This window comes from Strongylocentrotus purpuratus, unplaced genomic scaffold (assembly GCF_000002235.5).
Source record: "Strongylocentrotus purpuratus isolate Spur 01 unplaced genomic scaffold, Spur_5.0 spur5_scaffold_5, whole genome shotgun sequence".
In the NCBI taxonomy this organism is placed as follows: Eukaryota; Metazoa; Echinodermata; class Echinoidea; order Camarodonta; family Strongylocentrotidae; genus Strongylocentrotus; species Strongylocentrotus purpuratus.
In genome coordinates, this window is record NW_022145611.1 from 28,478,464 (window position 1) to 28,505,374 (window position 26,911).

The window sequence follows — 26,911 nt, forward strand, 5'->3', positions numbered from 1 at the left end:
CAATCTTAAATCATTCACATCTTTCTTGATATTCGACATCTACACATAGATCTATTATAATTTTTTTCATAGCAACGTTTTAATTCGCCCAATGAAAGTTCTCAAGAGAATATGTCAAATGCAAAACTCTTACTGTTAAATTGATCTTTAAAGCAAGTGTAATCAGCGCCACTTCTAAGATACTCCTTTACATTCATTTTCAAGATGCTCCATGCTTTGAATACAATTTTCTTCTCTCACGTAATTTCGATTTGAAAGTTGTATCATTTCTTCTCTCTCTTCCCCCCCCCCCACCCCTCTCTCTCTATCTCTCTCTCTCTCTCTCTCTCTCTCTCTCTCTCTCTTTCTCTCTCTCTCCATCTCAATTTCTTTCTCTCTATCATAAATATAATGTACCGGTATGCATACATTCAAACTTTATTATTATCACCTTCATCATCGCCTCATCACCTCCACCATCATCACACTACATTTTTAGATAGACACAATATACTTCTTTCTATCCACTTCACAACAATCATGAACTGCCAGGCTTCATCTAAGAATAAAAGCACAGACCTGCCATTACCACACAAAAAAAAAGCAATTTTATTTTGGGTGCAGCTATACAGGTGCTAGCTAGAGGAGTTTTGATGGTATAATGATGAGTGTGAAGTGAACACAGGATGCATATTCTCTATCCTGTGTTCCAGTATGAACCGATGAAGTGACTCAACAGACCAGTTTACTAAAATGTTTCCTCCCAGAACCCCTGGTAGGAAATCTTCCATTCATGTTATGTAAAGGTATGATAGCATCTCTTTGACACTACTTGTTGCTATGTCAGGCAAATCACAGGTAGGTTTTGGGTCATATCAAGCAATACACCTGTTGCTAAATGCCAGCCAAAGCACAGATCAATTTGATGTCAGGCAAAATGCCACTTTCTTAATGAATAATGATTTGTATGCATTAGTAAGCTGGTCTGTTGACTGCATCATTCTTATCATTCCTATCTAGGGTCTTACCTGTAAGTTCTCTGAGTAGAAGAGACTCTTGAGGACTTGGCTGTCTCGTTTCTGCATGGCCTTTCCTTCCATCACCTTCTCCAGGAAGCCACAGATATTCTTGACTTGGGTAGTATCAGGCAACATCTCAAGAGCCTGTAATAAAAAATCATGTCATACTGGACTTTACTCTAATTACTTTAATTAGACAATAAATAGATAGAAGTATATTAATTGGAAGTGAATAAGAATATTTGAAAACCTGTGCATATAACATTAAAATTTGGTTGAAATGCTCAATTCTTACTGTACAATCTTGTGATGTTTTAGCTATACAGTACAGGCAATCAAAGGTTATCAATATCTACAATTGGCACTCAAATAGTTTCTCCAATAATATTGGCTGTTGCCTTAACAGCCAAGAAGATACTTTTACCATCTGCATGAGCTATTTATTAGGGGCTTCCTTTAGTATTGTTAAGAAACATGATATTTTGCAGGCAAAATAAAAGGATATGACATATTCAAAAAGGTGTTTAATAGAAATCCCAGTATGGAGTCAAGGACTATTGCTAGATGTGCCCAATAAAAAATATCTTGTTCTAAGCCACCCAAAACTGCAAATAAAAATGTTACAAGCTACATCAGGGAAAGTATAGTGTTATTAATTGTTATCAAATGGAAATCTCCGGGGTGATTCTATTCTGATGAATGTGTACAACTTTAAAAAGCTTCTTTTCTTGAAATAATCTTCTAAAAGCAGGTAACCACCCCAGATTGAAATATTTTTCCTGCTAATAGAAGTCTGACAGAGGTAAGGAGACCATTCCTCAATGCCAGACTCCAAACAAAAAAATTGTACACACAGGGTCTTCTATGAAATCAAACAATTGTGCTCACAGATTCTATACATAACCACCTTCTTCACACTCTTCTAATGGTAGCTTTGTGTTCACATTTTTGAGAGTTTTGGGGGCATATCATCTTAAGACTCCATCTATATGTCCATGTACTTACCCTGGCAGTATCAATCTTGTCATGATGAATCTCCAGGACATTGAGGGCAGCCTTGATGTTGGGTTCCGGAGCTGGTGTGTTGTGCATCATCAACCGCATGGACTCTGGGTCTGGTGGTCTGATGTATGTTTGGAAGAGACTAAGGTATACCTGTAATACAGGTAGAAAAGAAGACAGAAAATAAATTTCAGTAAAGGAAAAGTGTAAAAAAAAATATATACTAACACATATCAGAATTTCAGTTTACAGGTAAAATTTAACACATTGTTTATCATTAAAACTTCGGCACAAATTTACTTTATGAATTTAAAGGAAATAGAAAAATGATAACATCTAAAAAAAGGTATCATTATTTTACTGCGATAAAATGTAAAAAATTGCTTTTCATTGATATAATTCTAAGTGCATTTCTAAGTCATACTTTGTTTTTAAATGCTATACCGTATTTGCCGGCGATAAGGCCGCAGCGCCGTATAGGCCGCATCCCCGATTTTGACATAAAAAAAAAAATTAAAAAAAAACTTTTTGTAGAAGTCGGGATTTGATCTCTCGCGTAGAAATGTTGATTTGACTAAAAAAAACGCCTTAGACCGCTCAGCCACTGAAGCTAGCTTATGTAGTTTTTTGTGATGTATACATTGCGCCTCTCTCTTGTGTATTGAAATGGATTCAAAATATGTGCTGGATACTTCGCGGCAGCTCCGTTAAAGGGGCCCTTCTTTTACTTTTGCAATGCATTGACACGAACTTAGATCAAGATCTATCGGCAGATGTTGTTTTTGGAAGTTTATTTTCGTCTTCATGTCAACAATGCAAGATAAAATTGTCGGTAAGAATGTGTGGAAATGTATAGTTATTGTACCGTTCGTAGATCTAGTCCCTTATGTGCAAATTCGTGCTGGTTTTGACTTACTATTTAAATTTGTTTTTTTTACTCTTTCGTCGCATAGGCCGCACCCCGACTTTTTGATATTTTCTCTTCCAAAAATACTGCGGCCTTTACGCCGGCAAATACGGTACATGCCTTTAGGTTGTTGCAGCCTGCCCCCCCCCCCACCCCCTAACCATGTTAAAAACAACACTGAAGAATTAAGGAATATTTTTTATGAATGAATTCGTAAAGAATGGGATAATTGGTAGTAAGGTTTCAACGGCATTTTGCATGAGTGAATTTTACCAACTTACATCTGTTTCACTTTCTCGACTGATCATGGCAGTTCTGCGACAGTACTCTTCAGCTTGTCTTGTATCCTTGAGTATATGTGCATAGACGGCTAGAGCCTGCTCATGTCTCCCTAACCTGCCTAGCAAGAGGGCTCTCTCCTCAAAGAAACCTGCAGGAAATCAGTGGTACAGCGTACAAGGTCAATGGTATACCATAGCACATCAGAGGTACAGTGTAGCAGATCACTGGTACACCACAACACATCAGAGGTACAGAGTAGCAGATCTACGATACATCACAACACATGAGAGGTACAGTATAGCAGATCTACGGTACACCACAACACTTCAGAGGTACAGTATAGCAAATCAGTGGTACACCATGACAAATCAGCAGTACAGTATAGTAGATCTATGGTATACCACAACACATCAGAGGTACAGTATAGCAGATCAATGGTACACCATAACACATCAAAGGTACAGTATAGCAGATCTATGGTATACCACAACACATCAGAGGTACAGTATAGCAGATCAATGGTACACCATAACACATCAAAGGTACAGTATAGCAGACCAATGGTACACCTCAACACATCAGAGGTACAGTATAGTAGATCTAGGGTACACCACAACACATCATAGGTACAATATAGCAAATCAATGGTACACCATGACAAATCAGCAGTACAGTATAGTAGATCTACGGTGTACCACAACATAATAGAGGTACATTATAGCAGATCTACGGTACACCACAACATATCAGAGGTACAGTATAGTAGATCTACGGTATACCACAACACATCAGAGGTACAGTATAGTAGATCAACGGTATACCACAACACATCAGAGGTTTAGTATAGCAGATCTACGGTACACCACAACATATCAGAGGTACAGTATAGTAGATCAACGGTATACCACAACACATCAGAGGTTTAGTATAGCAGATCTACGGTACACCACAACATATCAGAGGTACAGTATAGTAGATCAACGGTACACCACAACACATCAGAGGTACAGCAGAGCAGATCACTTGTACATCACAACATAACAGGAATACAGTATAGCAGATCATTAGTCTACCACTGAAAATTAGATGTTTGGTTTAGAAGATCAATCATACACTATAGCAAATCAGAGGTGTGGTAGATCAATGGTAAGCAAATAATTACCGTTGGTGAAGGTGATGGGACAAACTATCACTTCCGAAGCGATCTGGATGTAGCTATCTTTCCGAAGCGAAGCTGAGGAAAGATAGCGTATACACTCTGATCGACGAGGAAGTGATAGTTTGCCATCGCCTGAAACCAAAAGGTGATTATTTGCTTTATATTCCATATCTAAAACAATTTTTACTACAAAAAGAAAAGGACGTGTATGCATCTACATAAAAGACACCTCGGCCCAAATTCACACCAAAAAAGTTTAAGTTTAACCCAACCCCTTGAGCGTATGGTGTGCGCATGTGTTTGCTTTAATTGCGCTCATTGGTAATGCGCGCTTAAATATGCCTGTTGTAGTGCGTTTATAGATAATCTTCAGTGAAAGTGCGTTGCCCTGTGTAGATAGTACATCTATCTTCAATGAAAGTGCGTTGCACTGTGTAGATAGTAATACTATCTACACAGTGTAATGAACTTTTTGCTTCTCCCATCAATAATGGGCGAATTATCTTTTATCACGTGATTTACTTTTGACCAATCGTAGAGCAAGATTCTTAGTATGTGGGATATAATATCCAATAGCATTATTATAGTACACAGGTGCAGTGTAAAATTGCAGAGGTACAATAGGCCCCCATATTACAAGTACAACATAGCAAATTAGACACTACATGAAAGTATAATAACCAACAATTATACTATATGACAAATTATTTTGAGTAGAGCATATGGAATCATAACCTAAATTTGTTTTAATTATATTTTCCTAACTGAGGTTTCCAAATGACTGAACAGGATGTACCAAAGTACATGAAGGGATTTCAAAAACTGATTAACCTGTTGATGATGGGAACAGGACATCTTGGGCTGTCTCAAGCGAAGGTCTATCGAAAATGCATGTTACACATAAATAAAGCTGTATTCAATAGGTGAATGAAAGCAATGACTTACTGTCAAATGGGAACCTAGTGAGTAGTTTCTCTGGTCTGTAATATTGTGAAGTCTCTAGAAAGAAGAGAAGCTTCTTTCTGAGTGCACCTAGTTCTCCCGGCTCTGTACCGGCACGGACAAATAATTGACCTTGAGAGGAGGATAAAAGAGAAGATTTGAAAGAATATCAAATTCATTTATTATTTCTAGAATGACTAAAGCAAACTTATTCTCATTTCATCCTACAGGGCTCATGATTTTACAAGTGAAAATCTCAACATCAAGTCATCCATCTTTAACTTAGAGGAGAAATTCATCTTAATATACAAATGATGTGAAATATATAATGGGAAGGCTCACTTTACATTTTTATATTTCAACACTAGTTCTATAAGGCGAACAGGGTTTGATGGCCTAAACTGATTTTATCCTTTTATAGCCTAGAAGACTAATCATTTAATATGAAAGATACCGTATCAACTTAACTTATATACATATACGCATTACAATGGCTTTATTGTAATAATAATTATTTGTATTATTATTATTTATTTTGCACTTTCAATACATTTAAACAATTTTTTTAAAGAACATACAAAATTAGTAAACAAAATATGGCAATAATTTCATAGATACTGGTGCACCGACCAGGCGGCCTTGGAAGGAATATTTCAACTAAATAACCATGCCCATAGGCCTTCCTTCCCAAACCTTGTGGATTAGAACAGACTTTGGTAGGAACAAGATTGTACATGCATCCTTCTGTAATGACTTGCCTAAAGTCAATTAGGTAGCTAAACATAAATGTGAAAGAGGACTTGTAATATCAACCATATAAACTTGCAGCTGGACAAAGATTGTAGTTATAATCTTCATCCACTTCATGCGATTGCATTGTGAAAGATACGTTGTGGAATCGATCAGAAAAGGTTGATCATCTAGCACTTAAGTGTGAATGATTCTAAAGCATATCAACTGAAACACACATACCTTCTGGAAGTGTCTTTCGATAGTCTTCCATTAGAACCTGTATCTTGTCTTTATACAGATTGACAAGCCTGTTGTGAAACTCTGGAGTCTCATCTGAACAGTTGAGGATGATGTGCTCAAGGTAGGGTACAGCTAGCTCTCCAGCTACCGAGGTCAGGTAGTCCAGAACTTGGTCCCTCGGTAAACCCTCCACTTCTGGGATGTCCTCTGTAAATATCTGATAATATCAAAGAGAATTTAATGTTAAGTATCAGTATCTCTTCAGATGCTTTCTTTACTTGTAATGGATAGAGTGGTTATGCTTAATAGTGCACATTCCATTCTCCTTAGTTGCAAAGCATAAATGAAGCATAAACGTTTAATTTTGAGATCAATTAACATCGCTATTAAGAAAGTTTGGGAGTCTTGATAACCTTTAGGTTCTTCCACTACACAAATATGAAGCATTAAAGATTTTTCATATTTTATAGAACTCATTATCATCATCCCCCCTCCCTATTTGAGGATAAAGAATCTAGCTAGTATTGCCTGTGTACAACTTATGGCACTAGAATCCACTGTCATCTATCAATCAAGTAATCAATCAATCACATACATGCCAACATTTGAAAATCAGAAATCTGTACAAATTATGCTATTTTCAAAAAAAAGAGGAACAATCCTAACTCTCCTATTCAATACTACAGACAAATTTGTACAGGAAGAGGAACACCTGCATTAAAATGATAATTATCTTCTCCCAAAAAGAGGAATGTTCCTCTTTAATCTGAACAGTTGGCATGTATGCAATCATTCAATAAACATTAACAAATATGTTATTATTGCTGGAATAGATAAAGACTGGTACCATATCTCACCTTCAGCCCATCTTCTGGATATGACTTGAGCACCCACTGAGCATATTCACAGATGAGATTGAAGTGGTCTTTACCCAGTCTCTGGAGGTAGGATACTGTTCTCTCGTGGCCCTTGAGGGGGCTGTTGGGTTTTTGTGATTGACGTAGTAGCAGGTCCAAGGCTGTAAAATTTTATAACAATTCCATTAATATTATCTTCAACATTTTTTTTCTTCAAAATTTAAGTTACTAAAGAGAGGTAACATGCTTCATAAACACAGGAATTGTGGATTAAGAAAATCAATAAGTGGAGACAAAATCTGCTTTAAATTCAATAATAATATTTTGCAAGAGATGGTATATGCCATCAAAAAATCTTTTATTCTCTTTCCATTTCAATTTAATTCAGCTTTTACATGAGTACAAGCATCAATTTTGAATCTGCCACAGCACGTAACTAAAAGTAATGATGATACTATAACAACAAAAATCCCACTTCAAATGATTCCATTGACAAACTTCAAGCACTGTTAGCAACCTTCAAGTAACATGAAAGTGAGGCCTCACCTTTCTTATGCAGATCTTTCTTCTCATAGAGGATAATTAGTTCACTGTACTTTTGGTATTTCTTCAAAACCCTCTCACTCTCATCAAGATGGCAATTGTTGTCTTTCAATCTGAGCAGCGGAGCAACGAGGGCATCATTAGTCTGGGTGTGGGGAGAGAACATATACATAAGCAATGATACCATGTTAACTAAACACAATTTGAAAATTGCTTCACATTGTAGAGGTGTTGTGGTCTAGTGGATAAGTCGTCTGACTGTGGATCACAGGGTCCGCGGTTCGAGTCCCGCCATAGCACTAATGTTCTTTGGCAAGATATTAATCTACATTTGCCACTCTCCAACCAGGCGTTAAATGGGTACCGGTAGGAAGGAATTCCTTAAATGCTGTGAGTGCCAAAATCTGCTGCCTAGCCCACCATGCATGGTGGATATGTGTGCTATATAAATATCCAAAATTATTATCATTATATTAAAGTGTACCAGTCAGGAAAAAACAATTGTTTTGTTTATTAGTGAAATACACTCTCGAGTAACATAAAAGCAACAGCATCATGTTTCCTTGCAAGGATGTACTTATATGCAGTACCCTGCACTACTTTACTTTAAACATGGATAGAGCAATGGCTTACCTGTAGATAGCATTTGAGTAGAGTTGTGTCTATGATAAGGCTTCTTTGTCTCCTTGAAGTGACTATCTTTGATCCTTCACAGATGGTGGATGGCATGGCTGCTGTCTGTAGACAAGACATGATGGTAAATAAGTCAGGTAGGTTCATTAGAAAAGTAATATACCACACAGCATCTGTTAAAGCTTTCACATACAAATTATTAGAATTAATCTTTGATTTAAAATTTGAAATTAGAATGGCTTCCAGGATTAAGCCTCTTACATAAAAGGTAACATTTAAAGATTTTAAACTCAGCACCAAAACTCCAATACAAGTAATGAAAGTAGATTTATGTTAATGGACATCGCTAGAAATGTTGAGTGGTGTGTCAAAATGAATTTGATGACATGTTGGGTGAAAATTTGGTAACAAAAAAATATCATATTCCCTCACCTTTTATAGCAATGCCCCTATTTACACTTGATATATCATTCCAATTACAGTTATATGTGTTTCAATGTTATAAAAAGTTGTGCTTGGTCTGCATTGATCAAAAGTCTCTAAATCAATTGCAATCTTACAAACTCGTACCTCTTTAATACAGATTTACAATTATTTCCAAGTAGCAATCAATCAATCAGAAGCAACTCTTTATACGACAGGGCCTTGGACTTGTTACCTGTTGAGAGGACTCCTTGGCTAGATCTTGTCTCTTCTGTGTGAGGTACTCCACCAAGGCAGTCAGACCCTTCTCCAGCTCTGCTCCACCAAGCTCTGTAGGTGTGCTGGGGTAATGGAGCACCTGTCTGTACTCCTTGGGTAGGAGGTCTGGGAAGAGACCGATCACCTGCGCTGGATCTATCAACAATGATAGGAAATATATGTGATAATGTGATAAAGTGGTAATGTGCATCTTATTCAAGGATGCCTTTGTAATGTATGGGGTTACCAAATTCTTATTTGGAACAGATACAGTTGCTCTCGGTGTTAAAGAAAAAAATGATGGACTACTCAAACACCCAGGGTTATAAATAATTGAGCAAACCATAACTTGAGATTGATAGTGATTGCAACTCTGAAAATTTGAGATAGGAGACTATAAGTTTGAAACCAATTAGAGAACTCGACGATGATTCAAGCTAATTGCAACTCTTTGTTAAGGTAGGGCCAAAGTGTTTCTTTGACGACCAACATTGCAAAATTTAAATCTACCCATTCCAAATTCTTTAGTACCACTAAATATGTCAAAAGTGGAATGCCATTTCTGTAAAACAAAATGGAAATAAATCCTAGATATTTGAAGGCCTACCTGTCCCAAGTTTGGCAAACATTTTTGCAGACTCTTCAAAGCGATGTTGCTGGAAAAGCTCAAAGGCATAGAGGTTCTGAATGTGTTGGATCCTTCTCTGTCTGTCTGCTTCCACCTCATCTGTCATATACTGTGGGGTTCAAAGGTCAAAGGAAGAGTTATTTTGCATGGTGATATTGACCATGTCCAGAACATCAGATAGTCTATTACATTGGAACTACAAGTTTTCTGCCGAAAGACAAAACAAATATTCTTGGGTCAGCACTGGGACACCTCAGGAAGAAAAAAAAAAAAAAAAAAAACCACCCTCACTGATGAACAAACAAATATTTGTCAATACACTGTCAGTGGGTAGTTTGCAAGAACAAACCTCTTCAGTCATTATATAATCTATATGTTCTAGATCACCCATACACCAAAATTGACCAGTGAAAAGCATAAAGGTAGGTGAATAATATATCATACATGGTCATACTTACTGCAAGATGGAGGGCTAATTCAAACTGCTTTTCATCTACTAGTTGCTGTATTTGTCTTGGGAGTGGAACAGGTTCTAACCTCCATATGTAGTTATTAGATGCTACATACACATGACCACTGAGAACAAAGACAGAGAATAAAAATCATAAAACAGATTACTTTCTAATGTTAATCCCTTATGAGAGAGATAATGCACATAGAACAAGATACAAAAATAAACACAAAAGGATTTGTTTGTCAAACTTCAGTCTGAACGATACATAGTAATGTAGAAACCATAAAAAAAATATTTAAATACGTCATCAGCAGATAAATGAATGATTCTTCTATTCACAATTACCTTGTGACTGATATTATATTTTGGTAGAGTTATACTAATTTGATAGTCATAAAAGTTTATTGATTTTAACTTGGACAGACGATGTCAATGGAGAGCTTTTCTAAGGTATATAATACAAAAACATTTTGTATTTTGGTGTATTTCTGAGTAACCCCTGATACCTGATAACCCCTGTACAAGATCAAGATGGCATTTTGAGAGGTACACTCACTAACCTTCCTTGGGTGATGTACTTGGGTTTGTCTACCTCTATACTCTGTACAAGTAACCTAGGATCAACCGTCCTCACTTCTACATACTTTGGAAGCACAGCGATGATGTATGGCTGGTCGTGTTCTGAATGGAAAACAAGAAATATGCATTTAATTCATAATGAATATCCCTCTCCAATGAGGTCATAATCAATCAGTAAACGTCAAATGATGTCCATCCACAATATTGACTGAAACGTTATTTTTGTCTAGATGCTACAGTTTATGAAAAATGGATTTAACAGCAGTGAATTTATGAATTTGAATACCATACATGCAATGTTCACCTTATTTGTATATGTTCAAAACTTTAAACATACAGTACATTTACATATATATGTCATAATGTGTAGAAGACATACTGTTTTTGAACAGTCTAATTATCAAATTTTTTGTAGTGCAAACTTCCAACAAACATATCAATAAATAATCATTACTTTGTATACAATCTACATAATTGTGGAGTGCCAGGAGTGTCTGAAGTCTGACAGACATGAGCACTATACAAGAACCCACTATTATTATTATTATTATTATTATCATTATTATTATCCTTGTATCCAGTCTTACCTAATACTAATGGAATGTCTGACCACGTAAGAGCATATTTTTTGGCTGGTTGACCGTCTGAATCGATGATGATACTCATGTTGTCCCTGCCCAGGGCTCGCATGTCTTCTGAGAGTTTGGTGACGGTGGGTTCTGCTTGAGAAGCATTGCCTGTTGTGAACAGATCCTTGGGCTGGCCATTGTCAATCTGTAATGACAGGTGTCAAACACATCAACTCTAGCAACATTTACAAATATTGATGGAACAAGATTTCAATCAGAATGCCTCTAATCATTGTTTATCTGATCTTAGTTATAATGTGCCATAATTTGTAAGTTTACATGTCATAGACCCAAATAAATTTCGAGAAAGAAACACAAGTACTACTTTGTCCATAAATATTATATGCAAAATGTTGGTCAGTTCAAAACTGCAGGAAGTTTATGGAAACCAAGTTCTCATGGGGAAAATGCAAAAAGCTTTTTCACTTGTACATGAAAAGTATGTCATGCCTTCCCCTCGGCCCAATGAAATAAAAGGTACAACAACATGAACCCAAGGTAAAAATTTTGCTAAGAATGCAAAACATGTGATTACAATTATCTACTACCGGCCCATCCTGAGAAGGACTCTGAAGACATCATCTATGGAATTGAAGGCATCATAATGATCTTTATCACATTTATGTATAAAGAAGAAAAGATCTGCCTTAAACTCTACAATAAAAAGAGAAGAAGAAAGGTCATGCTTACATTGATGAGGAAGTAATCTCTTTTGAAGCCGACACAAAGTGAATTCTCACACCATGACATTGCTTTAGGAACATCTGGTACTCCTAGATCAGGCTGAAATGAAGAAAAATATATATAATGATTAAACATAGTCGTATGTGACTTCCTTGGTAATTGCACTAACAAAAAAACAAACATTTAAATGGCTTAACTTATTTCTGTGACAGCATCTCTGAGATTTGAATACAGGTCATTCTCCAAGAGGTCGTAATATAAGATGATAAAAGTAAGACATATTTTGACAGTTTTCACTTATTTGGAGCCAAGATATAGAAATATAGAAATAGAACTAATGGAAGTTGCAAGTCAATATTTATTATGTCCTAAATTACGTAATACCGTATGCAACATTCACCTCAATATTATGATTGCAACAGGTATCACAGTGAAATTTTAAAATTTTCTTAATTTCACTTCCCCTGCCCATTTCCTTTTTGAGCACATGAAAAGAAGAATTTTGATACCTCCTTTGTCAAATTTGAATAAGTACTTTTGAAAATACGTCCACTTACATAAGAGACGAAATGGTCAAATTTTGAGTAATTAGGCTATAACTGACAATTAGCCATTTTCAAGGTGATATAATTTTGTAATTAATTGATGAATCACCTTTCTTTTTAAGAAATCTGTTCTCTGTATGGATTTCTACATGCCTATTTTTTTCAGGTTCTTTTGACAAATATTTTTTTGTGTGGAATTTTTCAAATAATTATATGAAGCCCATTTTGATGCGTGTGACAAATGGCTATTTTTGCGTCGCCGGAAAAGTTTCCATGGGTTTTGAAACATGGCTAGATTTAAGAGTGTCTATCAAGAGGGGCTGAATTTCGGCATATCTAGGGTATATATAAAGATTAATTATTTCTGTAAGTTTGGACCATCAAATCCATTTAAATTAATTTTAAATGGCATTTGAAAATGGCTCTAAACTCTTCAAGAAGTCCAGGTAGACAAAGGAACATCCCTTCACTGATATTGTGTAAAAATGTGTAGAACAGGTGTCACATGCATATTCACCTGTTCTACACATTTTTACATAATAGCAGTGAAGGGATGTTCCTTTGTCTACCTGAGGAACTGTTTGTTTTGTCAGCTTTCTTTGTCTGTCATGATCATAGTGTCAGGGTACAGCTGTATTCATCGGATTTGCGCTCAAGCACCATCTCGCGGTCATTCTTAATATTTACATGATCGTATTCTCCAGTAAATTCTCTTTCTTCTCGTATCAAAATTGAATTAAAAGTATGTTTTTCTGATATAGAAAAATTGTTTCAAACTTTTCACTCTGATTTTTCACGATCTTTTTAAAACATACCCCCATCATTTTTTATATGAAAATAAAGCTTAAGATATGCTCTTTCCAACCAGTGGATTTTTAAAACTCAAAGACAAATGGTGTTCAAGCGCATTGAGCTAAAACTAGCGATACAAATCGGCGATCAAATAAAAATGGGGACAAACGAAGTGACACAGTACGAATTAGAGGGTAAATCTCAAGCAACTGTGTTGTAAGTAATTGATGGATTTTGATGAAAATGACATGACATGAAAGACAGAATCCTGAGCTTTCGAGAGACATATAATTTTAAAATTTTAATTTTTTCCATGATATGAAAATCTTCCTTGATAAAGAGAGAATTTGCATGGTTGAGCTCTGCGTGTCCCCACTCAACGCAGCTCTTCTGTGATACCTAATTGCACTAAACATTTTTGATTTTCCTTTCAAAGGAGAACATCTCTTAGAAACTCTTGAGTATAAGGAATTCACATTTGTGATAATATTTGTATTTCATAGAGAAAACTGTAAAGTGTCAGTAACCATGAATCATGAAAAAAATTGCAACTAAGATTAATCAATATTCATTTGACAAGTCACCTGTATTCAATGAACTAACCTTGAGTTCTTCAAATGTTCTGTTTTTCCAGATGAAGAGTTGAAGTTTCCTCTTGACAGCTACACACAGCTTGAGAGTAAAATGGACACCTCCTCCACTAGTCCCCTTCTGCTTAGATAACCAATAAAAACAAGAAAATGAAACCTAAACACACACAGCATATCCTGTCAAACAGATCATATTACTGGTAGGTCATACATGTAACATTAGCTGCACAAAATTCAAATTACAAGTTGATAGGAGAATCACATTCGATTTATTGATCTATGGTTGGTTGTAACGTTTTAATATTATAGGGCATCTCCATTTTCTATGCACAATCTCATTTCTATGTGATGTAATGCAATTTTTAAAACAATACACAGCTACCCAATCCCAGTATCAACTCGATAAAGACTTGGTGATGGAGTCTCAATGTAGCGGTCTAGGATATAATATTCATAACATCATTGCTGACTCTGAACTTGGCTTGCCCATACAGATCTGATAGTTCAATCAAATCATGATATGTCTGGATTGAATAGTCAAAGCTGACATTTTTTTCTTTAAATTTGAAGCCTACAATATATTGAGAAATGTTGGTGATCAAGCATGAGTGCCAACCTTATCTCTGAACTCTGCTTGACTAGGCATTGCACCTATAAAGAATGGGCTCAGTTGTGAGTCGGTCAAAGGAGATGCAGACAGTTGTATAATGTTTGATCTTATGTTTGATCTCATTCTTATTATTATATATGCATGATTTATTGAAAAAAGAACACATTTATAATTTGTGTGTTCATTATAAATTTTGTAGACAGACAATGGAGCACTTAGAAACAACCATATTAAGCGCCTAATAAATGTTGTGTATTGTTATTATTATTATTATTATAATTTACCTGCATATCAGTGGAGAAGAGGGTAGCTCCCTTGGTTTTGGCAATGCTTGTGATCGGTGTGAAATGATTCAGTTCATGCACATTGATGACGGCATCTGTGTAATTAAATATAGAAAGACAACACAGAGTTTTAGCGTTCACTGTGAGCTTGACATCAAACACTTATGTTACACTTTTTTCAATATATTTTAGTACTAATGATCTAGTGAACAGTCTCTAAGTGTTGCTACCAAAAGACGTTCTGAATGGTTTTCAAATCTGTCTACTATGGACCTTCATCCTGGAACAACTAGCCCACTTGAATGGTTACCCCCTAACCCCCTAAGAACTACCCTAGGACACCTGACCACCCCCCCCCCCCTTGGGGCAACTGTCCCTAATTAAGTAGTACCTATATCAAGGTTAATATAGTTGTAGGAATTTCAAGGAGATAATTATCAGTAGGATACATGTCATTGTCGGGGGGGGGGGGGGGGGGGGGGGGGGGGGGGGGGGGGGGGGTTATCCCAGCAGGAAAAAAGTTAGCTGAGAGGTACATATATATGTAATTGTCAATGGGGTTTAGTATTCGTCCATAAACAATACAACAGACTTAGCAAAACTCAAACTTTAGCCACAATTGTTATTGTTTAAAAGCCATGTCAGAGACACTTGGGATTATCAACTCCAATTGGAGATTTGAATGACTCATACCCTTCTGTGCATGAGGAGTTCATTGTTAATCTTACATTCCCTGCAGTCAGTCAAAGACTGTTCAATGATCAAAAGCAACACTCATGTACATACAGGTATGGGTGCATTCACATTCACATCAAAGTTTTGATCCAGCAGACAGGCTCAGTACATGCATCATTAGCATAATGACTTGTGCTAGCTGTTATTACAATCTACAGTAAATAGCTTATTTGTGTGAAATATCCTACATGCCGTGGTCCAGTTACCATGAGATGAGAATACATCAAATTCAAATGAAGTGGCCATAATTTTGCAGTTGGCCGCATTGAACGATTGTTTGATCTATCAGTGCAGTAAAAACTATCACAGCTGTTTGTGTTCATACATTGCATAAAAACAGAATGAGCAGCTTGAAATTATACATTTTTCAATAACTTAATTCGTACTTCTTTTTTTTTCCTTTTTTTTCGGGGGGGGGGGGGGGGGGGGGGGGGGGGGGGGGGGGGGGGGGGGCGGTTCCAGAACAGAATGAGGCACCCGTTAGTACAGGATTTCTCCCTGATCAAATGTTTTTATAGCATTCATCTAAACATGGCCCAAAACACAGAAGTCACTTGTATGAATCATAACAGACAGATACTTTTTAAAAGCCTGTAACCAGGTTGCATCAAACGAGATCTGCGGAGGCTGGACTCTCTGGCTTGTAACCAACAACCAAGCAATCTCCAGGTACATTTAGTATTAGTCATGCCAATTACACAATAATTTGTACATGTCTTACATGCAGACACATTTCACTTTTAAAGTACACCAAAGATGAATCACCAATTTAGAGCAGGAATGCTATAAAAAAAGTACATGTGAAGTTATAATCACAAAGGCCTAGTTTATCTTATCCCTGTTGTTAGAAACTTGTTGCTGTTATATAAATAATTAGACCTGCGTGACATTTCTTTTAAACGATTTGTAATGCCAGAAGGCTCCCCAAAACTTGTACCTAATATATCTATGAATAGTTAACAACAATGAAATATAGGTTTCTGAATGGTTTATTTTTTGACAAAATGTGTTCAAAACCCAACTGTATGATTTAATCTCTTTCTTTTTTTCTTCTTTTATTTCCTGTATGATTTACATGTAATCTCTGGAACTGTTCAGCGGTCATTTTCTTTACCCCTAAAATCTCATCACTACCCTAACATTAAATAATATTTTTGTTAATTATTTTTTTGGAGAAATATTTTGGATCATATAAGATTTCAGGATAGGTTAGAGTAAGGTATAATAGTATTTTGTCCACCTGCATTGACTGTGGAGCAATTGTCACCATGCAGGCATGTGTTGTACAACCCTGGTGTTGTACAACCCTGGCTTGAAATGTTACTCTGCGATCTTCTTACCTGAAAGACTAATGACAATCTGCATCTCTGGAATGCATTCTAGTTGCTGAATCGGCTTCTTGGAGAACGACTTGAAAGACTTCAGAAGATCAACTTTAAATGTACCCACTGAAAGAAACAAAAATGGGAACCAAGCGAGAAAGTTAGATATCATGATACAGTCAAACCTACTTCAGTGACTGATCGTGGCAATAAACTAAAGCTAGAGGTACATGTACATACTTCCATGAACATGTACATGCCAATATGTTTAGCTTCATCTAAATGTAAATATTAATGAATTATCACTAGAATGGATATATTCACTACAAACAGGAACTCTTAATCAGACTACTACATGTAGGTAGTCTCATTTTTAAAACAAATGCAGATCTGGGAAAGTCCATGCTATTTATTAATGTTGTGTCATTAACATGTATGATAGTTAATGTAAATATAAATTATTATCTAAAGCATAATTTATTCATATCATTTATGTTGTGTCACTTACATGTATGTTAGTACATGCAAATTATTATCAAAATTCAAGAGCATAATTTTCCATGGCCCAAGCTCTAGTATGTCTATCAACTTGTAAATACATTCACTTGATTTTGGACTCAAAGCATTTTTTTAAACCACTATTTGTTGTAAAAATTATGAGAATTATCTCTTAACCTGGCACGACGCTCTTAATCAATGATTTATTTTGTAATGAAAAATCATATTGCACAATATTTTACAAATGAAATACAACAATTTGCATCATATATACATCAAATATTCCTATGACTTTTAGTTCAAGTTATTCAACTGAAACTATCATATTGTGTACAGATCTAAATATCAAGAAGATATCAATTGTATTCATAATTCCTCCTAGTTTCCTAGAAAATGCTAGCAACAGTGAGATTTCAAAACATGCAATGCAATGTACATGTAGTTATAGGTCTCAAGAAGAAATTGCATGAGATCCTATGAAAACATTGTTTGTTCACATGCTATCGAATTTCAATACAATGAGGTACTTATCAATGATGGTGTATGATATATGTGCCAAAACGTGCATTCAAAGGAGAGTACATTTGCATTCATGTATCAGCTGACCTTTAATGATTTCCTATGCCACTATCTGACACAACTGAAAACACTTTCATTTGCCAAAATTCAGGATTGTTTCATTTTCCATTTAAAAAAGAAAAGCCTATTTAGAATGATAATTAGCCCTTTCTATGTAATCACAAGCATTCATTCCCTCTTTTCATACTTTTTGTACTTACTGTACATGTAGACCATGTATATTATGTATGAAAGTGGTAGATTCACACTTGACTTGTCAGACCAGGGGGGTGTTTCATAAAGCTGTTCGTAAAGTTACGCATGACTTTACGAACGACTTGTATGTGAAAAGCAAAATGGGATGCTCAATCATTATTAAATACATCAACTAAAGTTGAACTGTGCAGATGTAAATTAAAGGCAATACAAAGTTTTGGTATGGGGTCCTGAATTTGGTTCAAATGAACATATTGGAAGCATATGCGATCCTACAATATTCAGTGATGATTGTCACGGTTGAAATCGAGTCTTAAGTTATGAAATTGTGAATAATAAACTCTTTAAGTTGTGTAGCTCCCTCTCAAGGTCAAGATATTAATCAAGCTATAAAACAATGTTCCTTGACTTAAATTGACCAATTAGCTATTCCCGTTCGGAAATTATATACCACAACTACACATTCTGAGATTCTCATGGTCGCAGCTTCCATTGTACAGCCGTAGGCGCTTTTTGAAATTTATCAAAAATTTACCGGGAGCACCGGTAAATTTTTATATTCAATTTTTCTTGAAAGCAGAAGTGTTTTAGGGGCTAAATTTTCTAGTGCTTATAAAGCACCAACAGGGGCATCCAAAAATATCAAAATTGTAAAGAATCACTATCCAGCCAATTTTCAAAATTTCCCAAAACTGTATTACCTTTTTTTTTTTTTTTTAGCAGAGGTTTCTGCATTTATTGATAAATCAAATATAAAACATTCAAATAACAATAATAGTATATAATATAATTGATTTACATCAAGAGTGACAACTTAATACACACAAAATAAAATATTTAAAAAAATACATAATTGAAAGCTTGAAAGTATGGAGGTAAGTAAAAATAATCAAGATAAATGCAGAGGCCTTTAACATTCTTATGATAACAAACATTTTACAGGTAAAGACCAGTATTGGAAACGCCCCAATTTCAAAAAGTGAAATGGAAGCTCTTATTACCAATCATGTGAAAAAATATGTTTTGAATATTACATGATGATAACAATTTTGACGGGAAACCGCCTACTAATTGATATATTTGGTAAATAAGTGTATCTCTCGCCTGTTGAGAGATATGAAATGTACATGTCGCGCATGTGTGTGTAGTCCCATATACATCTTTCTGTGTACAGTGCTTCTAACTTTATGAAGACTTGGCCAAATTTCTTATCATTTTGATGATTCCAGAACCTTGCAGTACATCTACATGTACAGTATGCTAGATGATCAACCTTTTCTGATCGATTTCACAACGTTTCTTTCACAATGCAATCGCATGACCGTAACTGGTCTTTAGCTTTAATGCAAAGTATCTTTTTTGCCATAATTTAATTGAGGTTATTGAAAATATCAGAAAATTTTAGTTTCTGGAAACTACAGCATGGTGTGAATACAGCCCTAGTCAGCTGGTTAACTACACAGCTGACACCTAAATCCTGTTACAGTCACATGAATATGACTTACATGAAATACCCAAGGGAATTACTGTCATTGGAGATAAAGTATCAAATTTGCTTCAACGCACAATCTGCTTGTCATATCATCTGTTCATCTGTTTACACTTACAAGTTACAAAAAACTTACAATATACCCAAAATGTTTAAAAGCCTTAAAGTAATGAGCACTTTCAATATTCAATGCAAATAGAAATGTGATGGAATTCTCAAGTACAGCAGCCCACTAACTTGACACAGAGTGTAAGTTTTACAATTGGCGATATTTTCACTAGGGGTTGAGCACAAGATTTACAGAAAGTGAAATGTAAAAATATAATATACTAATATGTACATAATAGGATACATCTTGGATTGGAAACATACATGTAGCCATTTTAATGCTAACATGTATTTGACAAGATACTTGATATAAACAAGCAAGCAAATAACATGGTGCTCAGTTGCTGGAATGGACCTTAAGTTCTTTTGAATAAAAGTGGAATGGCAACTGTACCTGATTTATTTATTTTAATTTTCATCTTCTCTAATACTGAAGACACAAGCAATAATATTGTACAAAATATGAGGCTGAAAGAAGTCTACAGTCTACACGAATATACTGTAAGTCACTCAGCACATTCAAATTACAATACCCAGATTCATTTTTTCAAGTAACTCCCTTTATTGTTGATGATTGTATGTGGTTGAGTTTGTCCTTTTGAATGACCTCAAAATGGGTTTAGCAAAAATCACAGTGCGTCCCATACTGCCCTTTCATGTATATGACACCTCAATCAGGAAAAATGAGCAAGGCATGACAAGGTTCTGTTTGTTTAAAGTAGCCCTCACATTTTCATAATTTTAGCAAACAAATTTGTTTTCACTGGCTGCATGCCGTAGCAAAAAGCAGAATCGACAAAAGACATAACTCCATTTTGTTGACAATCAGCCATGCATGAAGTCTTTCGTCTACAGCTGATTGTCAACGAAACGGAGTTAAGTCTTTTGTTAATTTCATTTGTTGATACTGCAGGTAGCCAGTGAAAACGAATTCATTTAATCAAATTATGGAAATGCAAGCACTACTTTGAACAAACAGAACTTTGTTATTCCTTGCTCATTTTTCCTGATTGAGGTGTGATATGAAAGGGCAGAAACTCAACTTTCTAGAAATGTGATTTTCTCTTTGACATTCAGATATCGTCCGCCAAATGACTTTTTGTTTTCCTCTCTTCAAATTGATTTTGATCACTCATGCGTGAAATATGCATTATATGAGTTGCATCAAATGAAAGAGGAGGATCTAAGCTTTACAAATATGTGTCATTTATCAATTATAATTGTGATTAAGTTATGATAAAACATCAATAATTCTCGGTTTCGTTTTTTCCGGGACGCACTGTATAGCAAGTATCACAGTTAAAGAATCAGCATCCAAATGCAAAACAGGTGAAACAGTTAAGACAAACACAAATCTAGGCCCCCCTCCCCCCATAAAAAAAGAGAGAAAACACAGAAAATGGCTTATAGCAAGGTAGGCTTGACCTGTACTATACAGTGCATATATACATGTATATAGACAAAGTATACCAAATTTAAGTAGCTTATTTATAATTAAAATGTAAAAATTCACCTGACCCTTAAATCTACTTCATGGTAAAGAGTGGATTGTTTTCTGTCTAACAATACACTATTCATAATTTTTCTTTCAACCTACATTCATTCATTGCTTCAACCCAAACTTGGTACAAGCAGATTTTGACAAACGAGCATTGAAAAGGCTGCTGCTCACTTAGCCGTGGCTGCAAAGTTAATAAAGTTAATAAGGTTTTATTAGAGAGAATATTGGTTACTCTTTTAAATTAATTCAAGGTCACATAGGTTACAACTTTGAAATCGGAATCTGCCAAACTTGGGTATACTTTTTCTTAAATACAGTGGCCCGTATTCTGAAGTCGTGTCTAACTTTAGCCCTGTCTAAAGTTTAACAACTGTTTAGTTAGACACGACTTAGACACGACTTCAGAATACGGGCCAGTGTGGTCAGTGAATGTGCCATATATGGTAGTGTCAGTCACTTGCAAGCTACCACCAATCAACATGCATTCATGTATAAATCAACTCTGAACCCAGTTTGAAATAAAAAGATCAACAGCATTTAAGAAATAGAGGTGTTGTTGTCTAGTGGATAATTCCCGGGACTGTGAACTACATTGTAAGGGTTCAAATCCCACAGTGGCACTACTGTCCTTTGACAAGACACTAATCTGCATTTACGACACTCGACCCAGGTGTAGTAAGTGGGTCCTTGGTAGGATTCATTCATTGAATGCAATGAGAGCTACGGTTGCCAGAGCTAAAGCAGAGGTAATGATATCTAAATCCTTTGCAAAGAGATGTTATATCATAATGTAATATGCCCTATACAAGAATGGCATATTACTATTATAACTATCATTGAGATTCTTAGTAACAGCATCATCATATCAAAGCACAGGTACACCAATGACGGATCTAAATTACTATAATAAGCAAATGTCACATTTTTTTCGTTATCTGGTGGGGGGGGGGGGGGAGGGTTAAACTGCAAATGACAGAACTGCATTTTTCTCATCTTTGACTCATGCAATGTGGTTCTAGCTTGTGTAATGTATTTTGATAACCCCCTCAAAGTCATTCCGTAATATAAAACTAGAAGCATACTTACATTGCCCTCCAGTGATACTGTAGACTAGGAGATGTCCTGGTTTGGTTCCTACAAGCAATTGATCTCCTGTTAGGGAAGGATAGGAGATCGCACAATGTTGAACAAATGCTCTTCATCTAGACAAAGCTATGATTGAGCAGCTATTTTTTTATGATTCTCGAAATTAATTCTACGAATTGTACATTACACTGGGTACTCAACAAAATGCACTGAATGTCTTTAGAGGAAACTTGATTTTAGAAGCAATAATTTTCCCTTGTTGAAAGGTAAAAGTTTTATTCCTGAACTAAAAAGTCTCTCCAAATCAAGCTTGATGCATGAAGTTCCCCTGGTACATCACATTATCAAGAAAATGACTGTGCCCATGTCATGCTAAGAGACAGTAAATCATGCCAAGAGTTACGTCCATTTATATATATATATATATCTCTTATACATTTAAGTAAGAAATATTGTACATCAAAAGGCAGGAGATACACCTCATCTGTCAGCATAACTATGCTTTTTCTTTGGGGTGAAGTTTCCTTTAACTTCTATTATACATACCGACAGTTAGTTTTGGTGGTCATAATCTAAAACCTGCGATTGTGATTTTGCCTAACAACTTACAATTCTGGCTAATTTCCAGTAAACAGGATATGTATACATGCATCTGTGACCTGTATTTCAAGAACAAAAATGTGCAGGAGCAAGCTAGACTCACCATGGCAAGCTATTGACTCTATAGGTAGAGGGAGCTTCTCCAGGATAGGGCGTGCTTCATAGGCATCATGCATGGTGGATCACCGAGTATCCCTGACAGAGCAAGCCCTGGAAGCTAGCTCACAAGATTCCTACTTGTTCCTGGTTCTAGATTAACAGCAAATTGAGGTAGGGTCCATTACCGATATATATGCAGTTAACCTGTGAGCAGAAAAAGATCATCAACAATATTATATAGAAGATTCCTACTTTCTTAGTACAGTTGATGAGGACTATGTACAAGTAGATTTCTGAAAAGGTAAAGATGTTTTTTGACATGCCATCCAACCTCTAAATAAATTTAAGATCATTTCTTTTGTTTCTATCAGTTATATGCAGATCCTGAAGTTGACTTGTGGGAGGAAAAAAAATGACTGACAAACATCAATAACCCTTTGCATTTTTTACGCTTGTGTACAGTTTGTTTGACAAAATGAAATGTTCCATAAGCTACACAGTTAAACACGTACATGTACAAGCTTATTTTGTTGATACTTTTCTTATCATTGCTTCTACTGTTTGTGTTTTAAATTGGTATTAAATGCGATGATACTGTGTACTTTTAGGTGAATTTGTACTGCATATGGTGGACCGGCCAGAATCCCTAACTCTATTAAGTTTCCTTTATTTTTGTTAAAATTATCATTAGATAGAAATCATTAGTCGGCTGTCGGCTTAAAAATCAAGATTTGCATTCATTTATTACCTGTGCATACTGCGTATCTTAAGTAAAGCTAAGGACTCTTTCAGTTTGTCCAAAAATGTGTCTTTGACATTTGTTCATATATTATATTTTCAACAATTTAACCTCAAAAATATGTAGAACCAATAAAGGTAGATGAAATTTGCTTAGACCTCTGCATTATAGGATTTGCTGCTGCTGAAAACAAAGTGTGTAGCTCAGCACACCCAAGGTGCCGTGGCATCAGGACATCTCTAGGGGTGCCGCAAGACTATTTTATTAATCCATCCATTATGAAATAAAAATCAATTTCATGAACAAATATTAAATATTAGAAACGGCTACAATGTAAGTAATGTCATGAAGAAAACAAACATTTTAATGACAAATTAAGTGCCATTTCTAAGCGCTCGCTTCGCTCTTCGCTTGCTCACAACATTTACAAATAGTACGATTTCAGGCATTGAAGTCTCACATCATTAGGTAACAAGCATTTCTTTGACAGCAAGTTGCCTAAGAATGTGTTCTATATATTTTCATATTGAACTTTCAGTTTTACCCTACCCGTTTGCTTCACTCGCTTAGAAGATTTATAACTAGGATGATTCTGGACAATTAGATGCCTGAAGATCCTTATATTCTTGCATCGAGATGGCAGAATATATCAATTTTGTATTCATATTCTGGGCATTGAGGTTCCAGCATAATATCATATCTTCTCTAATGTATCTAATTATCTTTATCACAGGATTCACGGCAAACTGCAGCACAACACAAGTGCATACTGCTCAGTTAGCGACGTTAACTAAGATTACAGCCAACTAGTAACTGAACACATGCGCGTGCCCGCCGTATGCAATTGTATTGTGCTGCAGTTTGCCATGAATCCCGTGAGAAAGTGCATATTGATTATTAGACCAAAAGCTTCAGTCTCTCTATATCGTCGGTTGTTCCACTGAGACTCTGCTGACGGCCGCACTCGGGAGTGGAGGCATTAGTAATATTGATTTTTGTTTGAAGTAATTTTGATTTTTGTACATGTACAGCGCTTTGAAACTTTTGTCACAAGCGCTATATAAATTTGTCATATTATTATTATTATTGCTCCACTAGACCTCCGATTTGAATGTCAACAAATGTCAGTTTTATTAAAGAAATGACCCATATCAGATGGTTATTTCTGTCTAGACTAGGGCATCTCCACGCCGGAGATACGGTTCAAATTTTGGAAAGATCTAGGGTAGAGTGCCCAGTATTCGGTCACTTAAGGGGAAATCAATAATGTTTTAAATTCTTACCTCTTTTATTTATAAAGAAATTTATTCCTCTAACACAAACAGGATTTTATAGTCACTAAAAATATAGAATAATGATAAGCAAAATACTTCCGAAAAAAGACAGAGCATTTTTCTGCCCAGAATTCAGTTGCGCCAAATAGAATTCGGTCACGCGATTTGTGCGTGGTATCTCCATTGCCAAGGAGCGAAGCGTATTTGCGCACTATTTTCACACAATTGCCCGATAAAGCACTGAATGTCAATGCGTTGACCAAATACTGGCCGAGTGATACCGCATGGCAAGGGTATCGTATAAATACCTCTTGCACATCGGCAAGTGCGTCATTTACAAATTCGTTGTGATGGAGCGAACACAGAAGTGATTCTCTTCGCACACATACTAAATTCATTGCGACAGCACACGTAGTTGTTTCGCAATAGACTTGTACATATGGCTATGCATGTTAGCGCATGTGCTAAGAGAACGCGGAAGTGCAGAAAGTTGTGCGACACTGACCAATTTCGAGCTAAGTTGGAGATCTTTCCGAGGCCCTAAATCTGATTTAATTTTGAGAGTTAGGAAAAGTTGTTCAGCTGCCTGATTTGTGCAAGTTTCTTTTTTTTAATTGTTACAGCTGTTGAAACGGCTGTCTGACGTAAAGCTGACCGAATAGATCTAGAATCTAGTCTAGATCTACTGGGAATGGACCGAATACTGGGCACGCTACCCTCGACTTCTGAACTAGCGTCAAACCGAACGTTTTATATTTCTTAAAAGGGTGCTGTGACAATAACAACTTTGCATAGCTTATATCCACCCCCCCCTTCCCCCTCAGTCATAAATTGCAGTATTGTACTTGATAAATGATATCGCTGACCGACGACCGACCCAGCTCAGGTCAATTTGCTCGACACAAATCAAAGCCGGAGCCCCACACAGCAAAGGCAGTGTCATGTTTTTCAGCTCGGTAATGTTTACATGAAAAAAGTTGGATTAAACCTTTCTACATATCATAAAATGTATATATTCACGGTTACTTACCTAAACTTGAGGTACGAACACTATTCGCAACTTCCTGGAGTCTGGTTCAATGTAATTTTGAGAAATTTTAATCGCATTACTTTCTCCGAGCGGATCGAGTGAAACAGGATGGTCATGTGAAATGGAAAACGTTGCCGAGTGCAGGATCATCAGTAAAACATAAACAAAAAGTAGTCTGCTAGCGCTTGTGTTCGTTGGCTCCATTGATTTCACAGTTGATAACTGAGGAATATCTTAGGGTATCAACCTGCGGTTTTAAAGTCTGAGGTAACTGTTAAAATGCAAAATATCGTGTTTATGTTGTACATATGACAATAGCAACTTATAACGACTGATATTACGCACCCATATATTAGCAATCGAACTAATTTTTTGTTTTGGCTGAGCCTCAGACTCTCAGTACCGACCACGCCCCTTTTTTCTGTATTATGTTGGTCAAATCGCTATAGTCTACTGATAATCACACAATGTTACTGTAAGTGATAAATAAATCGCATTGTTGTCCCGGTGTTATGAATCTTGGTATATCAATGGATTTAAGTTTCACATTTGGCCTTGAGTTGATTCATTGAAAATATTTGCCATCTTTATGTACCATAAAATAATAACACTTCTAGACTCGTAAATCCCATATTAACTCTATCCACTGCCGATATACAAATAAGTGTAACTGCTTCTGAATATGGAATAATATACCATACTCGTTTCGAGCAATAGAAAATAAGCCAGCATACAAACAAAAAACTGAAGACCCATCTGTTTTCTACAGAGCGTATCCGGACAACTACCCCTAGTACATCTATTCCCTAGGGCAACAACCCTCTATACGACTACCCTCAGAAAAACTAGCCCCCGGACAACTACCCCTAGGACAACTACCCCTAG

At 36.0% G+C, this 26,911-nt stretch overlaps 1 protein-coding gene across 2 annotated transcripts; it reads right to left on the reverse strand.

The window, feature by feature from the left end:
- Positions 1-372: 372 nt before the first annotated feature.
- Positions 373-26,164, reverse strand: LOC593654 (vam6/Vps39-like protein). Of its 2 annotated transcripts, none has more exons than XM_030998960.1 (20): positions 26,027-26,164; positions 22,988-23,187; positions 22,285-22,350; positions 16,847-16,954; positions 14,772-14,866; positions 13,891-13,998; positions 11,957-12,049; positions 11,225-11,411; positions 10,619-10,739; positions 10,063-10,180; positions 9,584-9,713; positions 8,954-9,132; positions 8,296-8,400; positions 7,666-7,807; positions 7,120-7,280; positions 6,263-6,479; positions 5,294-5,422; positions 3,189-3,337; positions 2,004-2,153; positions 373-1,142 (listed from the first exon to the last, which is right to left on the reverse strand). In XM_030998960.1, exons 2-20 carry the CDS (start codon positions 23,058-23,060, stop codon positions 996-998), a joined length of 2,478 nt encoding a protein of 825 aa, XP_030854820.1. In that variant the 5' UTR covers positions 23,061-23,187; positions 26,027-26,164; the 3' UTR covers positions 373-995. The 2 variants fall into 2 exon arrangements, with proteins under 2 accessions (XP_030854820.1, XP_030854819.1); XM_030998959.1 differs by having other exon boundaries at positions 13,891-14,001.
- Positions 26,165-26,911: the final 747 nt, after the last annotated feature.

Bases quoted from the DNA above. Each gene is read 5' to 3' on its own strand.
- LOC593654 (XM_030998959.1), bottom strand. From the start codon at position 23,060: ATGCATGATGCCTATGAAGCACGCCCTATCCTGGAGAAGCTCCCTCTA. The intron at 22,351-22,987 runs GTGAGTCTAGCT...CTTCCCTAACAG, and splicing joins AGAGTCAATAGCTTGCCATG to GAGATCAATTGCTTGTAGGA. The intron at 16,955-22,284 runs GTAAGTATGCTT...TGTTTCTTTCAG, and splicing joins CAGTATCACTGGAGGGCAAT to TGGGTACATTTAAAGTTGAT.